General features: G+C 33.3%; 1 protein-coding gene across 1 annotated transcript in view; it reads left to right on the top strand.

Moving 5' to 3' along the window:
• The window catches only part of LOC123660980 (dopamine D2-like receptor), a 74,933-nt gene that overhangs the window by 42,609 nt on the left and 12,847 nt on the right, over positions 1-19,477 (top strand). Inside the window, exons 3-6 of the mRNA XM_045595995.1 lie at positions 3,858-4,110; positions 14,539-14,723; positions 17,755-17,772; positions 17,811-17,906. Of these exons, the coding sequence (XP_045451951.1) occupies positions 3,858-4,110; positions 14,539-14,723; positions 17,755-17,772; positions 17,811-17,906 (552 nt within the window). The remainder of the gene's footprint in view (positions 1-3,857; positions 4,111-14,538; positions 14,724-17,754; positions 17,773-17,810; positions 17,907-19,477) is intronic.

Raw genomic sequence — 19,477 nt, 5'->3', positions numbered from 1 at the left:
ATAGTAGAATTTTTACTTTAAAGTTCATCAGAAACGAACGTTCTGGTATCATCATTTCATCATCATCATTTCAGCCTAATACAGTATCTAATACACTACTGGACATAGGCCTCCACAAGTTGGCGCCATGACTTGATGATGATGAAATGGCGTGAAGTTATGTGTTTTGCCTATAGTAAGCCCATATTTCAAAGCAGTTGGATGGTTATCCCGCCATCGGTCGGCTTTTTAAGTTCCAAGGTGGTAGTGGAACTGTGTTACGTTCTGATATACAAGACCGTATTTTTTCTAACGGCAGGTACGTTGTGCTATTATATGATAATCTTACATTCTGACGCACTATCACGTACTATCCGCGAAAGTGTTAATTATACTACTTAATCACATGATCTAAGTTATTATGCAGCATTTTATCCTGTCAATTGAATTTGTAAATTAATAAAAGATCCGTAAAAGTTCCGCATGAAAAGTGACGGATACGGATCTCGTTCCCCGCGGATATTCGCGGATACGGATGCGGATATCCGCGGATACGGATACAGATATCCGGAACATCACTAATTATAATAGTATAAAGTAGTGTTATATATTAACTTATTATATAATGTATTATTAAAGTTGTAAAATTAGTTATAGTACAGGCTATATAATATCCCTTAATGATTTACAAGTGTGGTTTTAAAACCATAAAATGGAAATAATCTTAAAGGAAAATATAGATCAACGGAATTATTAATTTAAATGTTAATTAAATTTATTTAAAAGATTGGTATTGATGTTTAAGCTCTTCATTAGCAGTGGAATCAATCTAATCTCGATGTAATTTAAAAGGCCTGTTTCACACTTTACTGGTAAGGTTATCAGCTGTTATAATGTATCAAACACATCAAATTTTAAACTAATAAAATTTGACCCGGCGAACTCTTACCGCCATTTTTTTTTTTTTTTTTGTTTTGTTCATGAACTCATCGATAATTTTCTTTAATGCAAACTTTGTTCTAATCATAAAAAAAAAACAAAAAAGAGTTTTTCAAGTTGATACAATCGTTCGGTAATGGTTAACGGTAAACATTTCAACAGTTTATTTTTATTTATATATATATATATATATTTTTTTTCAACTGGATCGACAAACAAGCGTAGGAACGACCCGATGATGCCTTACTTCAATAAAAAATATAAATTTTTCTTTTTTACCAAACTCAACTTTAACAGCTAAATATTTCTATTCGCTATTTGCGAAACCACTTGTATTTTATTTGTTAAATCTATCTGATAAAATCTATCAGTACCTTATTTATAAGATAAATATTATCAACAACCAATGAAACATGCTCCTAGACGCTTCATTAGCCGCTAAATCAATCTAAACGCGATATGATATTGAGTGCTCTAAATACTGGGGATTCAATCAAGCGTTTATAAAGGCTATTAACGACTATATCACCTAACTAATCAACACTAAAACTATAGCGCTGAAAGCGAAAGGTTAAATGTCAGTTCAATATCAAAAGCAATTTCAATATCAGATTTTGCATTAATAAATGTGAAACTTCTTTAGAATCGTTGTGATTTCAAACTCAATCTAATGAAAATGCGTTACGATAAAGAAATAATTGTGTTTGCAGGCAAACGAAGAAAAACCGACTTGAATTATCATCATTATCATCATCATTACAGCCTATACAGTCCACTGCTGGACATAGGCCTCCACAAGTTTGCGCCAAAAATGACGCGAACTCATATTTTCTGCCCATAGTCACCACGCTGGGCGTGTTGGTGACCGCAGGGCTGGCTAAATCGCACCGAAGACGCTGTCCCCCTCTTCGGCCAGTGTATTTCAAAGCCAGCAGTTGAATGCTTATCCCGCCATCGGTCGGCTTTTTAAGTTCCAAGATGGTAGTGGAACTGTGTTATCCCTTAGTGCCTCTTACGACACCCATGGAAACAGAGGGGGTGGCTATATTGTTAAATGCCGTAACCACATACCACTTTATTTTTATTCTAATAAGACGTACAAAACATATCTACATATTAAAAATCGGTAAACTACAGAATATAGGCCTCCACAAGTTCACGCCAAAAATGGTGTGAAGTCATGTGTGTTGCCCATAGTCACCCCGCTGGGCGGGTGGCTTTGTGACCGCAGGGCTGGCTTTGTCGCACCGAAGACGCTGCTGTCCATCTACGGTCTGTGTATGAAAGGAAATGTCTTATGAAAAGTCGTATTGTGCTTTAACGGTATCATTGAAGTTACATTTATTTTTGATTTATATGATTGTAAACCACAATTTCTTTTCTTTACATTCCCTTACATACCCTTAACATTCCCTCTCTTAACTTCGATGAGATTAGAATCTTTTCGAAATCTTTCAATCCCACATAACCTAATATCAGTTCATTTTTTTTTTAGAATATCATTTTATATTTCATATTTATATCATTTTATTTTCATATTTTATGTTTACATATTGAAACATGGACAAATACGCTGTACTTCATATATATTACTCGTATAAATTTATTGAATAATAAAAACTTGATCCATAGCTGTGACTATTGCCACGCTATGAACATAATATGACACGCCATATGACACGCCATCCCGTTGGTCCGGTTGCAACAACGTAACTACATTTATAAGTATTATAAAGGGAAACCTATTATTGGCCTTACTTTTTGTAATTGTTAATAATATGTATTAACTGAAACGCTGTTAGTTTTCCTAATAAATAAATAAATAAATTAAAATAAATAAATAAATCATTTTCTATATACGAGGTATGGTTGGGCCAAACAGTAAGTGTACAAACATCAGTTTTCAAATAGAAACACAATTATTTAGTAGATCCCCTTCAAATCTGAATCTAAAATATCCTTAGAGATACTTGAATTCCTCAACCTTCTTTCCCCGCTTGGCTCCAGTATTTATAATGGAATAAACAAGTAGATATACGCGAGAGGCAAACAATTGAACTACGTAATACATACTTATTTTAAGCTCTACCCAAAAATCAATAAAAAATTATGAGTTGTCATGGGACACCAGGTAGGAACGAAGTTCCTTCGGATGGTATAGAAGCAACACAATTTTTAAAAAAATGTTGAATTTTATATATATATTTTCTAGTTCTTGATTTTTTTTTTTAATTTTGTTGATTGGTTTTTAATTAAGTACATAGTATTTAGGTAATTTAGTATTTTAGAAAATAACAAATACCGTAAAATAAAATAAATCAAAGAAAATAATAATAATAATAATAATTCAAACTATAAAGTGAAATAAAAACATATGTCTTTATTTATTTTTGTCGACAGTATAAAATTACATAAATAATTTAAAATTTACTAGTAATATTTTAGTTTTACAAACGTCATATTATACAATCGTGTAACTGATATTACGTCACTTCCGTTATATATTTTTCTTACGGTTTTAGTATCACATTTTTTTCAGTTCGGCCGACCAGCCAAATATCAAGCCTGCCATAAGGAACTTCGTACCAATAAAATAGAAGCAGTTCTTTTCTATTGTTTTCTAATGTTTACGCAAATTTCACTCATTATAACGAAACAATTCTATCGGATTTTATCGCGGTTTGGATGCCCGACGACTGTCAGTCCTCCCGTAGCCATGATTGCAGTAAAGTATCCGAAAGATTGGACATTTAAAAAACTGAAAAAACTGCGATAATTCAGATTCATTATAATTAGTTCTGTACTACTTTGTTCCCAAAATTGTAAATACGTACTTTAATTTGACACATCTTGCTATTGTTTGACAGGATGGATCAACTAAGTAAATACATTATAACACAAAAGAAATACATTACAAACAAATAAAATTATATCCACAGGTATATAGCCGTCACACAGCCAATCAAATACGCAAAGCACAAGAGCAACGCGCGTGTCTGGGCTATGATAGCAGTGGCCTGGTTGGTCTCGGGAGCCATCGGCTCACCAGTAGTCCTGGGTCTCAACAACACTCCCGATAGAAGTCCCGACCAGTGCCTCTTCAACAGCACCGACTACGTGATATACTCATCGCTCGGGTCCTTCTACATTCCATGTATCATCATGATGTTCTTGTACTATAAAATATTTAAGGTGAGTTAATGTTTGATCTTTATTATGTCCTTTAGCTAAGAAGAAATATTTCATGAACAGAAGCACTAATAATCATTTATTTAAATCAATAACTTTCATTATTGTCACAATAACAAGAATGATTTATCCAATGCCTCATAGAAAGGGGAATATGCAAAATTAAAGCGTAGAGAATGTATCGCTTACGAAATTATTACAAAAACTAATTTGTTAAAATTAAAAATTTTGTACAAAAATATATCTTTTAAAAAGTATACCAGAATATTTTTTTTTTGCTATTCTAGAGTATAATTAAAAATTAAACTTCGTAAATAAATATAAATCTATTTATCAGAAATAACATTCATTTAAATAATTTCCATTTTGTCAATTATGAAAAAAAAACCTTCTAACTTTGTAATAAAACATGAATACTGTTCTAGAAATCGTCAGAAAGGATGCTCCTTATTGATTTACTAAATTCTGTACACAAGCCCTTAAGCTGACGTTATCGTTTAGGCGAATAGCTGCAAGTGACTTATCGAGACCCTTAATATGTCCAAAGTGTCGGATAGTTATTTGCTGTACTCTACTACAACTGTCACAAGGACTGAAAGACATTTTATAGATTTTCTTTTTCGCTCATCTGTCATTAAAGCGAACGGACGTGTTTTGGTGTGTCTCCTAATGTATAGATCAAAACAGTGGTTAAAAGTGATTTTCTGTGCTTAGAAATCGTTTAATATCATAATTTGAATTTACAATTACAAAGCGTACTGTTAGTTTATATATTCAACTGGTGTTATCATTATTAATCGGCGTGTTTCGTTATTCAAGCTGTGAGTACTTTAAAATTATATCGTGACATTCCGAATAATATTTCGAAGTGACCGCATCTTTGTTACGATAATTGAATGACTGGAAGAGTGCGTTTTGAAATATACGCAATATTCACAAGTTATATGCATGTCACTATAGCTTTTCAAGTTATAACATAGATTTAAGACAAGAATAACCAAGTTCGATCCTCACGCCCTGCCTGTGTTGCTCTTTTATTTTAATTTTGTTGTAGCTTTTTATTGCTTGTTTATTTATTTATTTTTTATTTCATTCTTTATATATCTATATTTATTTATTTATTTTAATCTTTTTTTTTTTTTTTTTTTTTTTTTTTTTTTTTTTTTTTTTTTTTTTTTTTTTTTTTTTTTTTTTTCATAGATTGTTGAGTATAATACATTGTCCACACAACCTGTACATACGTTAGAGATTGTTACATTTATCTAAATTCTTAAACATAAAAAAATAAAAATGATGACTCGTGGATCCAAGGCGCGCCAGGCGGAGGAACAACTCCGGCTGGCGCTCCAGGAGCTAAAGACATACAGGGTACAGTGTGAGCAATTACTAAGGGAGAGAGACGAAAATGAGAAGGAGTTAGAGAAGATTTTCAAAAAAAATACAGAATTAAAAAATCAAATGTCACAAATGTATACTGAATATACTAATGTAAAAAATGAAAATGAAAATCTTCTCAAAATAGTCAATGGGTTTGACCAGTGCAGAGATGAGTATGAGGAAACCCTCAAATTCAACAGTGAATTGAAACATCAGCTGCATGAGGCAAATAAACAAGTTATTCAGCTTAAAAATATAAACCATAGTCTAACAGCCTCTCAAACCCAGTGTCTATACAATGAATTGGTTGAAAACGCACCAAACTTAGTGTCTTCTGTCTCAAACTTGAAAAATAATATTAGTGTAATAGATTTGACCAGTGATGACTCGAACACTACCATCCCTATGCCAAGTAAAAATAAATTAAAAAAATATATCAAAATTAATAAACTCATCAAAAAATGTCACAAATTCTTAAAAACAAAAAATATTTATAAAAAGTATAATAATATTTGTAAAGAGAAAATAGAAATTAAAACAAAAATGATATCATACTGTCAAGAAATTAATATATTAAAAAAAGACTATGAGGCGGATGTTAGCTCACTGCGGTCTGAGATTGGAAATTTAAAGCATAGTTTAGAAATATTAACATCTAAATACAGTACTGCTCAGAAAGAAATTGCTGAACACATATCTGCCATGGATGACCTGGTGAAACTTGGCAACAATAACCTCGAGCGTTTTGACTCTTTTATTAATTATCATAATTGCGAATGCCACCTTTCAGCCTCCGGTCCAACAGGGCAGATAGATACTAGCTTAACTAGTGAATCCCTTACTCGGCCTGCGGGGACTCACACCGACCCCAAATATTATAATGTACAACTACCTGTACATTCCATATCTATTCCTGAGGAAAAAAATAAAATAAAAATTTACAGTGATGAGTTAGGAAAAGGTATGGGAGTATTATTGAGTGATTTTTGTGTGGGCCAGCGAGTAATCAATCATTGCATGCCCGGAGCCACTTATAATCAAATAGTAAATAGCATTTTGAGTGAGGCTCACTGTCCCAACACAACTATTATTTTATTAATTGGGAGAAGGGGTAATGTAAACAAACACCTAATGGAAAACATTTTAAATAGATTGAATCAGTTAAATATAAATAAAATTTTATTGTTTACACTACCTTATTTAGCTAAATTGCCACAGGAAAATAGGTTAAGATATGACATTAATAATCTAATGCACACAATAACTACTTGTAAGTATTTAAATGTAAATATTAAAAAAAGTAACAAAATTGATGTTATTGACATAAATAATTTATGGAACAATAATAATTATATGTTGACATATAGTAGGCTGAGCCTACCATTTTTCTTTAAACGACAGATAGCATCTGTGCTATCATATTATATACAAACTGACATAGCCAATAATCTGGTTACTTTGATATCTGCTCATATTGAGCAAAATTGTAATATGACATTTTCTGACGTGGAATCCGTTCCAAATAATAATTTAAATTAATTATTAAGACAACAGAGGAAACCTCTAGCATATTAATAATCCATGACATTAAATCAGATAAATGTCATAATAATTTGGTAAGGAAAGCCCACAGTTGTAAAAATTTATATACTGTAAACCTGGTGCACCAAAATATACAGGGCATGCTAGGTAAAGATCTTGAACTGGAGTTATTTATGAATGGTGAAAATATCAATATTTTATGTTTAACAGAACACTGGCTCTCTATTTCCCAGTCCATATTTAACTTCAGCGGTCACCAGGTAGCTAGTATGTTCAACAGAGAAAAAGCTATACGCGGTGGCTCTTTAATAATTGTAAGTAAACTTTTTAAATATAAAGAACGTAAAGACATTGTGAGCCTCTCTGTTGAGCAAACTATTGAATTAGCCTGCGTAGAGCTTGAGCACTTCATTGTTGTATGCGTATACAGACCTCCTAGTGGGTTATATGAGTACTTTGAGAAAGTATTGGAAGAAGTTTTGTTAAAATCAAATAATTCTAATAAGGCTATTGTTGTATGTGGGGATTTTAATATTGATTTATTAGATAATTCTAATATAAGTCTGAGATTTAAGTCCATGCTTCTATCATATAACCTACATAACTTATTTACTGAACCCACTAGAATCACTGCTACTAGTGCTACATGTATTGACAACATATTTACAAACTGTAAACCTTATTCTAAAGCTATTATTAATAAGTTAAGCTCAGACCATTGTGGCCAGTTAGCTTCCTTTTCTTATTCTTTAAATGTCAACAAAAATATTTTAAAAAAGACCTTTGTACCTATAAGTGCTACACGTATGGAGAAGTTTAGAGGTAGTATTGTGGCAAAACTTCCTTATTTATCATACATTAATGACCCTAACTACTTATATAACTCTTTATTTAAATTAGTAAAAACTGAATTTTCTACAATATTTACTTCAAAAACAGTCAATTCAGGGGGTCTCTTGACATTTGGTGAATGGGCAACTACTGGCATATATAAGAGCAGGCAAAGGCTTTATGAATTGTACAGTGAAAAAGCCTATAATCATAGTGTATCGTTTGCTTCTTTTATAAGTGCCTACTCAAAAATGTTTAGAAGAGTATGTTCCATGGCAAAATCCTTGTATATTAAAGACAAAATAAGAAATGCGCATAATAAAATTAAAATGACATGGAACATAATTGCTTGTGAAAGTGGAAGAGTCACAGATCGCAGCTTCGATTTTAAGTTAAATGTCAATGATAAATTTGTTACCTCAGACCGAGAAGTTGCATCTGAGTTTGAAAAATTTTTCACTGACATTCCGCTTTCAATAACGCAATCACTTAATTCGTCTCCAGGCATTGCCGAATTTTTGCTAAAGAAAAACGTTAAAGAATGTAATGTAATATTTACATTTAAACCTGTAAACCCCAAAGATATAATAATAGCCTTCAGAAGCCTGGACGTCAAGAAAACAGCTGATCTATGGGGTTTATCTGTAAAAGTCGTTAGTTCGATAATTGATGTTGTCGCACCTCATCTAGCTACTATATTTAATGGCTGTATAGAACATGGTGTGTTTCCTGATCTAATGAAACACAGTAAAGTAATTCCTATTTTTAAATCAGGCAGTACCCTAGATCCTAATAATTTCAGACCAATTTCAGTACTCCCAACATTTAGTAAAATTTTTGAAAAAATCATCCTCGGGCAAATGTTATCGCATTTTAATGCACACAATCTACTACATAAGAAACAGTTTGGTTTTACAAAAGGTCGCTCCACAACAGATGCTAGTGTTGAGCTAATTAGAAATATTTTTGAGGCATGGGAGAGGTCGCAGGATGCTCTTGGGATATTCTGTGACTTATCCAAGGCCTTTGATTGTGTGCACCATGAGACGTTGATCAGGAAACTGCATCATTATGGGATTAGAGATAAGGCACTCAGCCTCCTGAATTCCTATTTGAATAATAGAATACAGAGGGTTGATGTAAATGGTAAGAGATCTCCTGGGGCTCCTCTGGATATGGGGGTTCCACAGGGCTCTATCCTTGGCCCATTTCTCTTCCTTATTTACATAAATGATTTGCCATTTTTTGTACAGGACAAGCATGGGATAGTATTGTTCGCTGATGACACTTCACTTATTTTTAAGGTGAAACGTAATTTACTTATGTACGACGATGTAAACGATGCTCTCTCAAAGGTTGTCTACTGGTTTGATTCAAATAATTTATTATTAAATAACAAAAAAACAAAATTAATAAAATTCACGACACCTAATGTTAAACTTGTTGATAATGGTGTAGAATTGGGAGGAGAGATGTTAAAACCGGTGGAGTCCACTAAATTCCTAGGCATCACTATAGATTCGAAATTGCGGTGGGATCTTCATATTGAGGGGATAGCGAATAGGCTCAGCTCTGCAGCGTTCGCGGTTAAAAAAATTAGACTTATTACTGACGTAGATACAGCTCGCGTAGTATATTTTAGTTATTTCCATAGCATTATGTCATATGGAATCTTATTATGGGGAAATGCAGCTACTGTCAATACTATTTTTGTCCTGCAGAAAAGAGCTATTCGTGCAATTTATAGTTTAGGCCCTAGAGTATCATTAAGAGATAAGTTTAAAGAAATAAAAATATTGACTGTTGCTTCTCAATATGTGTACGAAAATGTTATGTATGTTCATAAAAATATACACGAATTTCCCAGGAATTGTGACATGCATAGCATTAATACTAGGAACAAACATAAACTTGTAGTGCCTGTAACTCGCTTACGCCGAGTCAGTAATTCCTTTTATGGACAATGTATACGCTTATACAACAGGCTCCCAGAAAACGTTCAAAAAGCTTCTATTGCTAAATTTAAAAAAATTGTGAAAAAACGATTGTGTAGTAAAGGATATTATTCGATTAATGATTTTCTAGAAGACAGTACGCCTTGGGAATGATGTGATCGCTTCCAGGCTATTTCAACTTATAAAATTATTGTTCAATTCGATTTGCTTTGGGGAAAAAAAAACATTACTGTAAAAAAAAATGATATTAGTCCCGCTGAGTTTCTTCCGCCAGTTCTTCTCAGGTCAGAGGCTTCTTCTTTCCGAACTGGTAGTAGACTCATGACGTTCAGTAAGAAATTGTAATAATTTTATGCTGAATAAAATATTTTGAATTTGAATTTGAATTTGAAGATATATGTTTAGTGACTAACCGAATACTATAAATAATTTTGACGACGCGTTGGCGCCAATTACCTTACTGCACTTATTCTTTAAGATCTTACGGCAAAAATGAAATGTAATTTAAGCATTATATTGGTCACAGATATTCTATAAACCCCATATCGACAACCTCTAATATTAGGATTGGAGCTTAATCCACAACGTTGCTCCACTGTGGGTTAGCGGATATGTTCACTATAAGTGACGATCGCTATCAGGTACTTATGATAACAAACGGGACAGACAGCAGTGCTCTCCGAGGCACGGTGGGGATACCCACAAGTACTGACATCCAAATCAGAAAGAAATTTTTATACGAATACAAATCTTCGTCCCGAGCGGAAATCGAACACGTAAATCGTCGCTGTTTTACGCGCCTACACGCACCACAACACCAGGCGTAAATTTAAACTATTTACGTGATACGGACTGATGTTAAAGGAATCTTGGTAACATCCCTTGGGTACCCTTTTGGATACCTAACCCTAAAATGTAAATTTTCATTAACATTGTAGTAATATAGCCAAGTTGTAATCACTAGAACTACTTAAATTCATCTGCTACTCAAAGTTAGTTGGTGTTTCAAATGCTTATAATTATACCCAAAACGTTATTATTAAAAGTGTAGTTTACGCGTGTTACATTTTGGATTAATGTTTGAATTTGTCATTTTGCTACAGTGTAAATATTATAGTTAATGAAATAATGAAAGTCATTCTAAGTAAATTCCCGTTTCTTATACATATAAATATATATACATAACAATCTTTAATGTCTTTAAGTAAATTCAACTTTAATACATATGTTTTTACTTTATGCAACTAAATTGGAAAACAAAATTACAATTTGCCTGATGGTTAGCGGATAACTCTACCTTACCACATAATCTTTGGTTATGATCTTCTAAAAGATGAAAGTAATTTTCCAGTTGAGCTACTCCAAATTTTGAACAAGATATTTCCTGCTATGCCTTTCTGTTTAAAATTGGATTGGTCGGTTAGCAAAATTTTTTTTCCACAAATAGGAAAGAATTTTTTCGAAACTGTGTCCGGGTTTCAAAAGTGTTTTAAGAAAAATTTCAATGTTGGAAACATAGTTGAAATGAGTAATTAAAATGAAGGTTCATGGGATGAAAAAATTTTGATTAATAAATACAAATTAATATTCCGATCGTGCGAAATATACGCGTAAGCAATAATTATATTAAAAACACGCTATAATCTTCGCGTAACACATCTCCGGTCACGTAAAACAAAATAGCGTAGAAAAAAATATCCCTTTATTATAACCTAATCAATTACTACAATTCTCATCATCTATCTCATCTATAATTGAAATGGGTTCATTCGTATATTAAAGATTCAATATCTTTCAATTTCGTTAGTGAATAGTACGAGCATATATATTTACTTTATTAAATGTCTATTTAATTTTCACAATTGTATTGTGAACTAAAAATGATTGAATCCAACCTTTCCCTTTTCCCCTGAAAAGGAATAATAAAGCAGACGTTTGTGAATAGGAGACGTATATATCAAAAAAGGATAAAGGTCAGGCATCGAATTTTTGTCTACTGAGAATAGTTTCATCTTAAAGCTATCTTCAATAGCAACGAATCTTCAACCTTATGACCAAATTAATGTAGTGTAATTAGCAAAATATTTTTGTATTATTCCCGTAGCACATTTTAGTTGATAGGAATTGATACAGTAAAATCTACTCAAATGGTTAAGTAACTTGCTAATTTATGTTCTGCTGTAAGTTTTTAATTATCTAGGGTTCTAGACTATTCTTAAAAGGAATTATTGATAAAATTTAAGGAATCTGATAGAATTTAACTATTTGTGGGGTATATATAAGAACTGACCCGCAAACTTGTTGGGTAAAATCCTACTGTTGGCCTTTTTCTAAATCTACGCTGCTCCACTGCGTGTAGTTATGTGTGTATTGTTTCAGTATAGAAGTGCATGTAGTCCCATAAACCAGCGGTAGCAGGTTCATTGGGTGTCGGTAGTCGAGTCGTTCATCACAGCAGCCTTTCGCAGTCCACTATTGAACAAAGGCCTAAAAATGACGTGAACTTTTGGAGCTCTTTTTTTGCTCATGTGTTTTGCCCATAGTCACCACGCTAGGCAGGCGAGTTGGTGACCGCAGGGCTGGCTTTGTCGCACCGAAGACGCTGCTGCCCATCTTCGACCTGTGTATTTCAAAGCCAACAGTTGGATGGTTATACCGCCATCGGTCGGCTTTTTATGTTCCAAGGTAGTAGTGGAACTGTGTTATCCCTTAGTCGCCTCTTACGACACCCACGGGAAGAGAGGGGGTGGCTATATTCTTTGATGCCATAACCACACAGCAGTCGGGTCGTTGTATTTATGTAAATATTAATAATAATAATAATAATAATAAATACTCTTTATTTTACACCACAAAGAAACATTACAAAAAAAAGTGATACATGAAAAGAAAGATGTACAAAGGCAGTCTTATCGCTAAGAGCGATTTCTTCCAGAAAACCTATATATATGTATAAATATTAGTTTGTTGATTTGGGTGTACGTTCATTAGGATCTACCTACCGTGCCTCAGAGAGTACGAGAAGCTGAACTACAAGAAGCTCGGCCTCAGTTATCATATGCGCCGAATACTTAACTTTACGGTGGGGAAATAATCGCAGCCAAACCCAAATAAAGTATGTGGTAGGTTTTTTTTAAATTTGTTCAAAAATACAAAAAACACATACTTAAAACTTATACATAAGCCTGCCACGAAAACTCACAAGAGCTTATCCGGACAAGCCGCCGCTTCGGTGATATATAGGTGGTAGTTAAACTAGATTCTTTTCTTATATGGAAACAGTGGCCAGAGTTCAGCAATGGGATGTTGCAGGTTCATTCGACAGTTCAGTAAAAGTCATGCTAACTCTTTTTACGAACTGTTGTAGCTATAAACCCACAACAAGACCTTTTCATAACTCAGTTTTATCGATATCCCAACATACTACACATAGAAGCACGATTTCCTTCTTTTAAAGGAAATACAGAACAATTTACCTTTTTATACACATAAAGATATCCCTGATTTACCCGAAAAGGTTTCCCCAATGACCCTATTTCTCGGGTCGCGGAATAGCTCTTCTAAACTTTTACGATCACTAGTCACTGATTAGATTTAAACACGATACAAATCTCTTGCCAATTTCCTGTAACGAATAAATATTGTGCTTATTCTTGGGCATTTTTCCTCTTATCTTTTAACGTTCTTAGGTATCTATCTATCAGTACGTCGAAATAAATCTAATAATAAGTCTATTCTTTCTCGAACGAGCCTATCCGAATAAGATCTAACAATTATCTACTGATATATATATATATATAAACATAATGAACTAAGGAATACTGGATGTCCGTTTATAAGGTATTATCTGGATTCTATAAGAATTTGATTGTCTTTTGTTTTGCGTTACAAAAATATACAAAGTAAATTATTAGAAATACATTAAACAATACTAGGAAATCTTCACTATGGTAAAGAAATCAATGACTTATAACTAAGCTCCTAACTTATCCAACTGTTCTGTTTTTAATGAGAAAAAAAAAACCTTTGTTCAGCAATAGAAAAATCACTGGCAACTACAATTTCATTATTGGTATATACGTAAAATTATTTAAGCAATTAAAGAGGCATTTTTAATTTAAATTTAATAGTAATAATTGCACAATATTTGCAACGGGCTTGGTTATTGTTAGTTGAGTGACAAGCGACTTAGTTGACTAATTCATACTTTAGAATAATTTGAGAAAGCGTGACATTGAGGTTTACAAGTATATTATATTGTACGTTGTATTTTTATGTGTTTTACATGAATTAACTAATAATAAAGATCATCTTGTTTGTTCATATTTAATATTACGTACGTGAGATTTTTATTCGTATAACTATTGATAATAATTATTATTTTACTGACGATGCGTTGGCGCAACGGTCACAGCGCTGGCTTGTGTCTGTTCGCGCTGGCGGTTGCGTGTTTGATCCCCACATATGGCAAACTTTTGTATTGGCCAAACATATGTTTGCCGTGGTCTGGGCGTTTGTGCTTGTGTATTGTGGGAGTTTTCCGACAATATAATCAAAGTAAATCCTCGTAGGGCTGTTGAGTGTGAGGCATTTATTATTTTTATTATAGGCTTTTAAATATTATTTAAATACGAGTATTATACTACTAGTAATGGTTACGTTGAGATAAACGTAAGTTTGCTAGGAACATAAGTTCTTTTTAATTTCTTATACTCATCCATTCCAGGCTATTCGCCAACGCGCTAAGAAACAGCGAGTGGCTAAAACATCCTCAGCGCTCAGTTCCGCCGTGTCCAGCGGTACAGCCGCTGTTGTTATCGAGAACTTCGCGCAGACGCAGAAGTTCGTCGACGTTCCAGAAGATAAACCGACCAACACTGCTTCTGGAAGCAATGAAGATGATGATGACAAGTGAGTTTTAATTCGTTTGCCTTGTATATTCCTTTTTCTTTATTTCTTTGGTTTTATATGGGCTGTTACAATGAAATGCCAGCCCTAGCATACACAAAATAAACAAAAACTTAAAATAAAAAATAATGTTATAAAGATATCTGTATATATATGTATCTGTGTTTTTCTCATTAATAATCATCAATCATCAGACTATTTCTTGTTGTTTTACTTTATCAAACTATACCTTACTTATTATTAGGTGTATATAAAATTTCGGACTAAGTGTAGTATGGCTGTAAATTTTAACCTTTACTATTATCAAGAATAGACAGAACTAATAAAATTTTCAAACACGAGAGACAAAAATAAAAGAACTTTATAAACTCTTATCCTCTGTAACCACTTAAAGGTAACGAACTTCGAAAAATCATTTTGTAGGACGCTTACAATATAAAATCAATAATTTCTGAAAAATGTCAAACGTTTTTCACTAGGGGTTTAGGCTAGACTTTGACAAGTTAGATATTCGTTTTTTTTATATTAAAAATGGATTGTTTCTTTTTTGCAAAATTAATTTTAAACCGTATAACGTAAATATAAAATTACATATATGAAAAAAATTGCGAAACATCTCACACACATTTGTTAATACTCAGCGAATTGAAATGACACACATTGAACCGAAACATTTGAACCTATCTTTTATAAAGAGGTCATAAAAGAGTTGAATATGAAATACACTTAGAAATCACAAAAAGAACTAAATGTGTATACATTTACGTGTATAGAATCTAGACAGCTCGAAACATAATCCAACGAAAGGAAAAGCGCCGCCTTATTCGTTTTATTAAAGGACAGCGTGTGGATTTATCCAGAATTTATGATATCTTTGTCTTCTTTTATTTGTCATAATTCCGTGAATTATATTCAGAGTTCGTATAATATTCTCCACGTAGTATATAAACTATGTTATGTAAAATTTAATAAGAACCAAACCACGTGATATAAATATATAAACAATTTTTTTCAGCTACAACATACGACTTTTGAAGTATAACTTATTAAATGAAAAGAGAAGAAAATTCGCTGAAAAAAAGGATCTGGGTTCAGATTCAGTCGAAATATTTCTAGAACGTTCAGCGTGGTGACTACAGGCAAAACACATGAGTTTACGCCATTTCTGGCGTGAACTTGTTGAAGCCTATCTCAAGCAGTGACTGTGTAGGCTGAAATGATGATGATGATGATGACTTCTAGAACTTATTTTTTTACGATTGCCGTCTCTAACTCGAAACATTTTTAATTGAACCCTTTGTTCTGCGTGAGCAGAAATGTTTTAAAGCTATGTAATAGAACGCTATGCGAAGATATCAGTGATATCTATAGACACGTCTATAAACTTAAGTTCTATGTTCAATTTGTTTCATGTTTTATGTTCATGTGGTTATGTTTTGATCAAGAAACACTTGATCGTTTACATGTTGTCTCACGGGAACGTCACTCGCGATAATACTAAATTACAAGATCTTACGTGCATACAAATCGAACATATTGAAAGTGTCAAAATAAAAACCTCTTACATAAATAAATAACAATACGCTTCGGCCTGTAATATCCCACTACTGGGAATAGGTCTCTTTCCCCATGCAGGAGAAGGATCAGAGCTTAATGCACCACGCTGTTTCAATGCGGGTTGGTGAATATATATTCTTTATTATGAGTAACGATCGCTATCAAGTGTACATGATAACAACCGGGACCGATGACTTAACGTGCTCTCCAAGGCACGGCGGGGAGACCCACAAGGACTGCACAAACACCTAGAACATGGCGAACACCTATATGGCCATACAAATGTTTGTCATGTGCGGGGATCGAACCCGCAACCGTCAAAAATAACGTTGACAAAATATCTAATGTATACTCGTAGTATCCTCCTTTAATTTTTGCCTTTTGTACGTTTCACCGTATATACTCGTACTACTTATAACAACAGCATATAACACTAAGCCACTTAGTGTTAGATCGACTTTCATTGGGTTTGGTTTATCTCATGACCTTCTCTCATAAGACGTCTCTCACTCACTTGTAGACTGCGATCATTGCACCTTTGATTTTTACCCGACTGCCAAGGAAGGGTTATGTTTTTCGCGCGCGTATGTATGTATGTATGTAATATTCTTTACTATCTCATATTTCCAGAACCACTGAACGGATTTACATAATTGAGGTATTGTTAGGTTTGTTTTAGCTGCCCAAGTGTTCTTAGATAGGTGAAATTAAAAAAAAAATTAAACATGGCGGCTGCGCGAAGCCATTGTAGTTAATGAAAAAAGTTTTTTTTTCTCGAATACTACAATATGGGTATCAAATTAAAGGGCACAATACAAGGATTTTAAAAAGTTATATCATGATTATTATTACCGTAATACTAATAAAGAAATACAATATTAAAGTTTAAAAAATGTGGACTTTGCTCTTTCCCACGCCTATGCCATGCCAAACTCGCCTCCTAGGCGACGATCAACTTCGGGGTGTAGCCTTTCTAATAAAATACAATGGTTAAAAAAGAAACATACAATTAAAATTACAAATTAAAATTAATAAATGTCGCACCAATTTACAATTACATTAATAAAATCAATAACAAATACATAATACCAAATACAAACAAATAATATTAATAATAATTTCATTATATTAAAACTAATAGTTGTTGACTTAAGCAGTCACCTATTAGCTAAAGGTCAGGCTTACGTTGCTTTGAGCAGAGTGAGATCTTTCTCCGGGCTTGCTATCAGTTCTCTTGACCCTAAAAAATTACTTAATCAACCACATGATGTAAACTGTTTTAATGAATTGAACCGATTACGTAATTTGTCTGACTAAAAAGACATTAATTATTAATATTTGTCATTATAGCGACCATAGATATATCAAGTGTGTCCAATCAGGATATAAAATACATCCTGTCATAAACAAAAGTATGAACAGTTGTTTTAATTTATATTCTTTATTGCACTTTTAAAAAAACATAATTCCAAATTAGTTCTAGTTTTAGTACTAGGTCTCGTTACAGAACCCTAAAACAAAAGTTTTTCTTAGTTTTGATAGATCAGAGATGGGCGTCTACGCTGATGATTTAGCAACGACTCGCTCAGCAAGATTCATGCTTGCTGCTGTCGTCGAGGAGACAGGGCTGTAAGTAACTTTAGTATTATTTATATACAACTAGGTCAGCAAACAAGCTTAAGGCTCACCTGGTAAGCGATTACCTGCAACAACAGATGCATCGCAAGTGCGTTGCCGACCCTACCCGCAATCACCCAGGAGCTCTGATCACCTTACTCACCACAGGAACACAACACTGCTTGAAAGATTTTGAGCAGGAAATTTCCTGCTGTGCCCTACCTCAGTTATTAGTATTTTATTGCCTTACCTTATTCTGCTTGATACTGCACCGATTTTGGCTCACCTGCCTCGCATCACCTCCACACTCCACGCCAGGTAATACTCCACTGCCGCAGTATTTCCTTTCTATCTTCTAATCTCATCAGTGTTATAGTACGGTCCTCGGCCGATTTCATACATACAAATAGAGTTCAAGAACATTCTTCTCAAACATTATTTTATACATTTCTTGTATCCATACATATGTATGTTATATTAACACCTTTACGTTACATTGGCGAAATCATTCGTAATATTTTGACTATCTTCTTTTGACGATGATATATCTACTTGTTTAAGTCTTCAAAAAACTATTTTTCAAAATATTTTTAAGAATACTTACTTATAAGATGAGAGATGGTTGTAGAGTCATATATGAATCCTCCAATCCGCAATGGAGCAGCGTGGTGGATTAAGCTCCAATTCTTCTTCTACATAGAGAAAAAGGCCTATGCCTAGCAGTGATGCTACTGGCTGAATCGTATCGTATATGTGTTAACCCATATTTTACTTTTAGCTGTCCCATATGGTAGTAGATACTTATATTTGTTTCTGATTATGGTGTATGTCTTTCTCGAACTCCCCAATTTGCATCGGAGAGCACGTAAAGCCATTGGTGCTGATTATAATCAGAGAAAATAACTTTTAATTCGGAAATTAGACTAGCCCGTTGATGCAGATTGCAATAGCCCTGCTCTCTGCTCTGAGGGATGTGGGTTCGATTGTCACCTGAGTCTGGGTGTATTATTTATATATGTATCATTTGTATATATATTTATCGCAAAAAAAATATTTAGCTATCGGCTGTTAAATATGATACAAACAATAACTTGCTTACTTTAGGAACAAACGACTGACCGTGTATGTGTGTAAATAAGTATAAGTTTTTTTTTTTAATAAATAAACGTTTAACACTCTCGTGCTCCAGTAGGATTTTCTTCTGTGTCGGGGGTCCAGAAACGCAAGCACAAACGCCCAGACCACGACAAGCTCCGGAGTTTATCGCTAACATACATCGTGATACGAAATTTTTATACATATATTTTCAATCTTATTTTATTAAAATATTAGCCGTAATTTATCTTTTTAAGAACTATTTACTGACAGACATAACTCAACAAGATTTCTTTGTCATATTTTGTAAGGTCCTGTTTTATGAGGTTCACTGGATTTTCTTTTAATATCGCCGAAATAAATATTATATAGAAAAGAAAGAAATCGCAGAGAAATAGAAGTGAAATGATGAAGACAGCTAATCTTGTATTAAACTATATACAAAACATAACCTAACAAGAAGATTTGGTATTCTAAAAAAATAGGTA

This window comes from Melitaea cinxia, chromosome 16 (assembly GCF_905220565.1).
Source record: "Melitaea cinxia chromosome 16, ilMelCinx1.1, whole genome shotgun sequence".
Taxonomy (NCBI): domain Eukaryota; kingdom Metazoa; phylum Arthropoda; class Insecta; order Lepidoptera; family Nymphalidae; genus Melitaea; species Melitaea cinxia.
The sequence above is the reverse complement of the archived record's forward strand: the minus strand, read 5'-3'. Positions and strand labels throughout refer to the sequence as shown.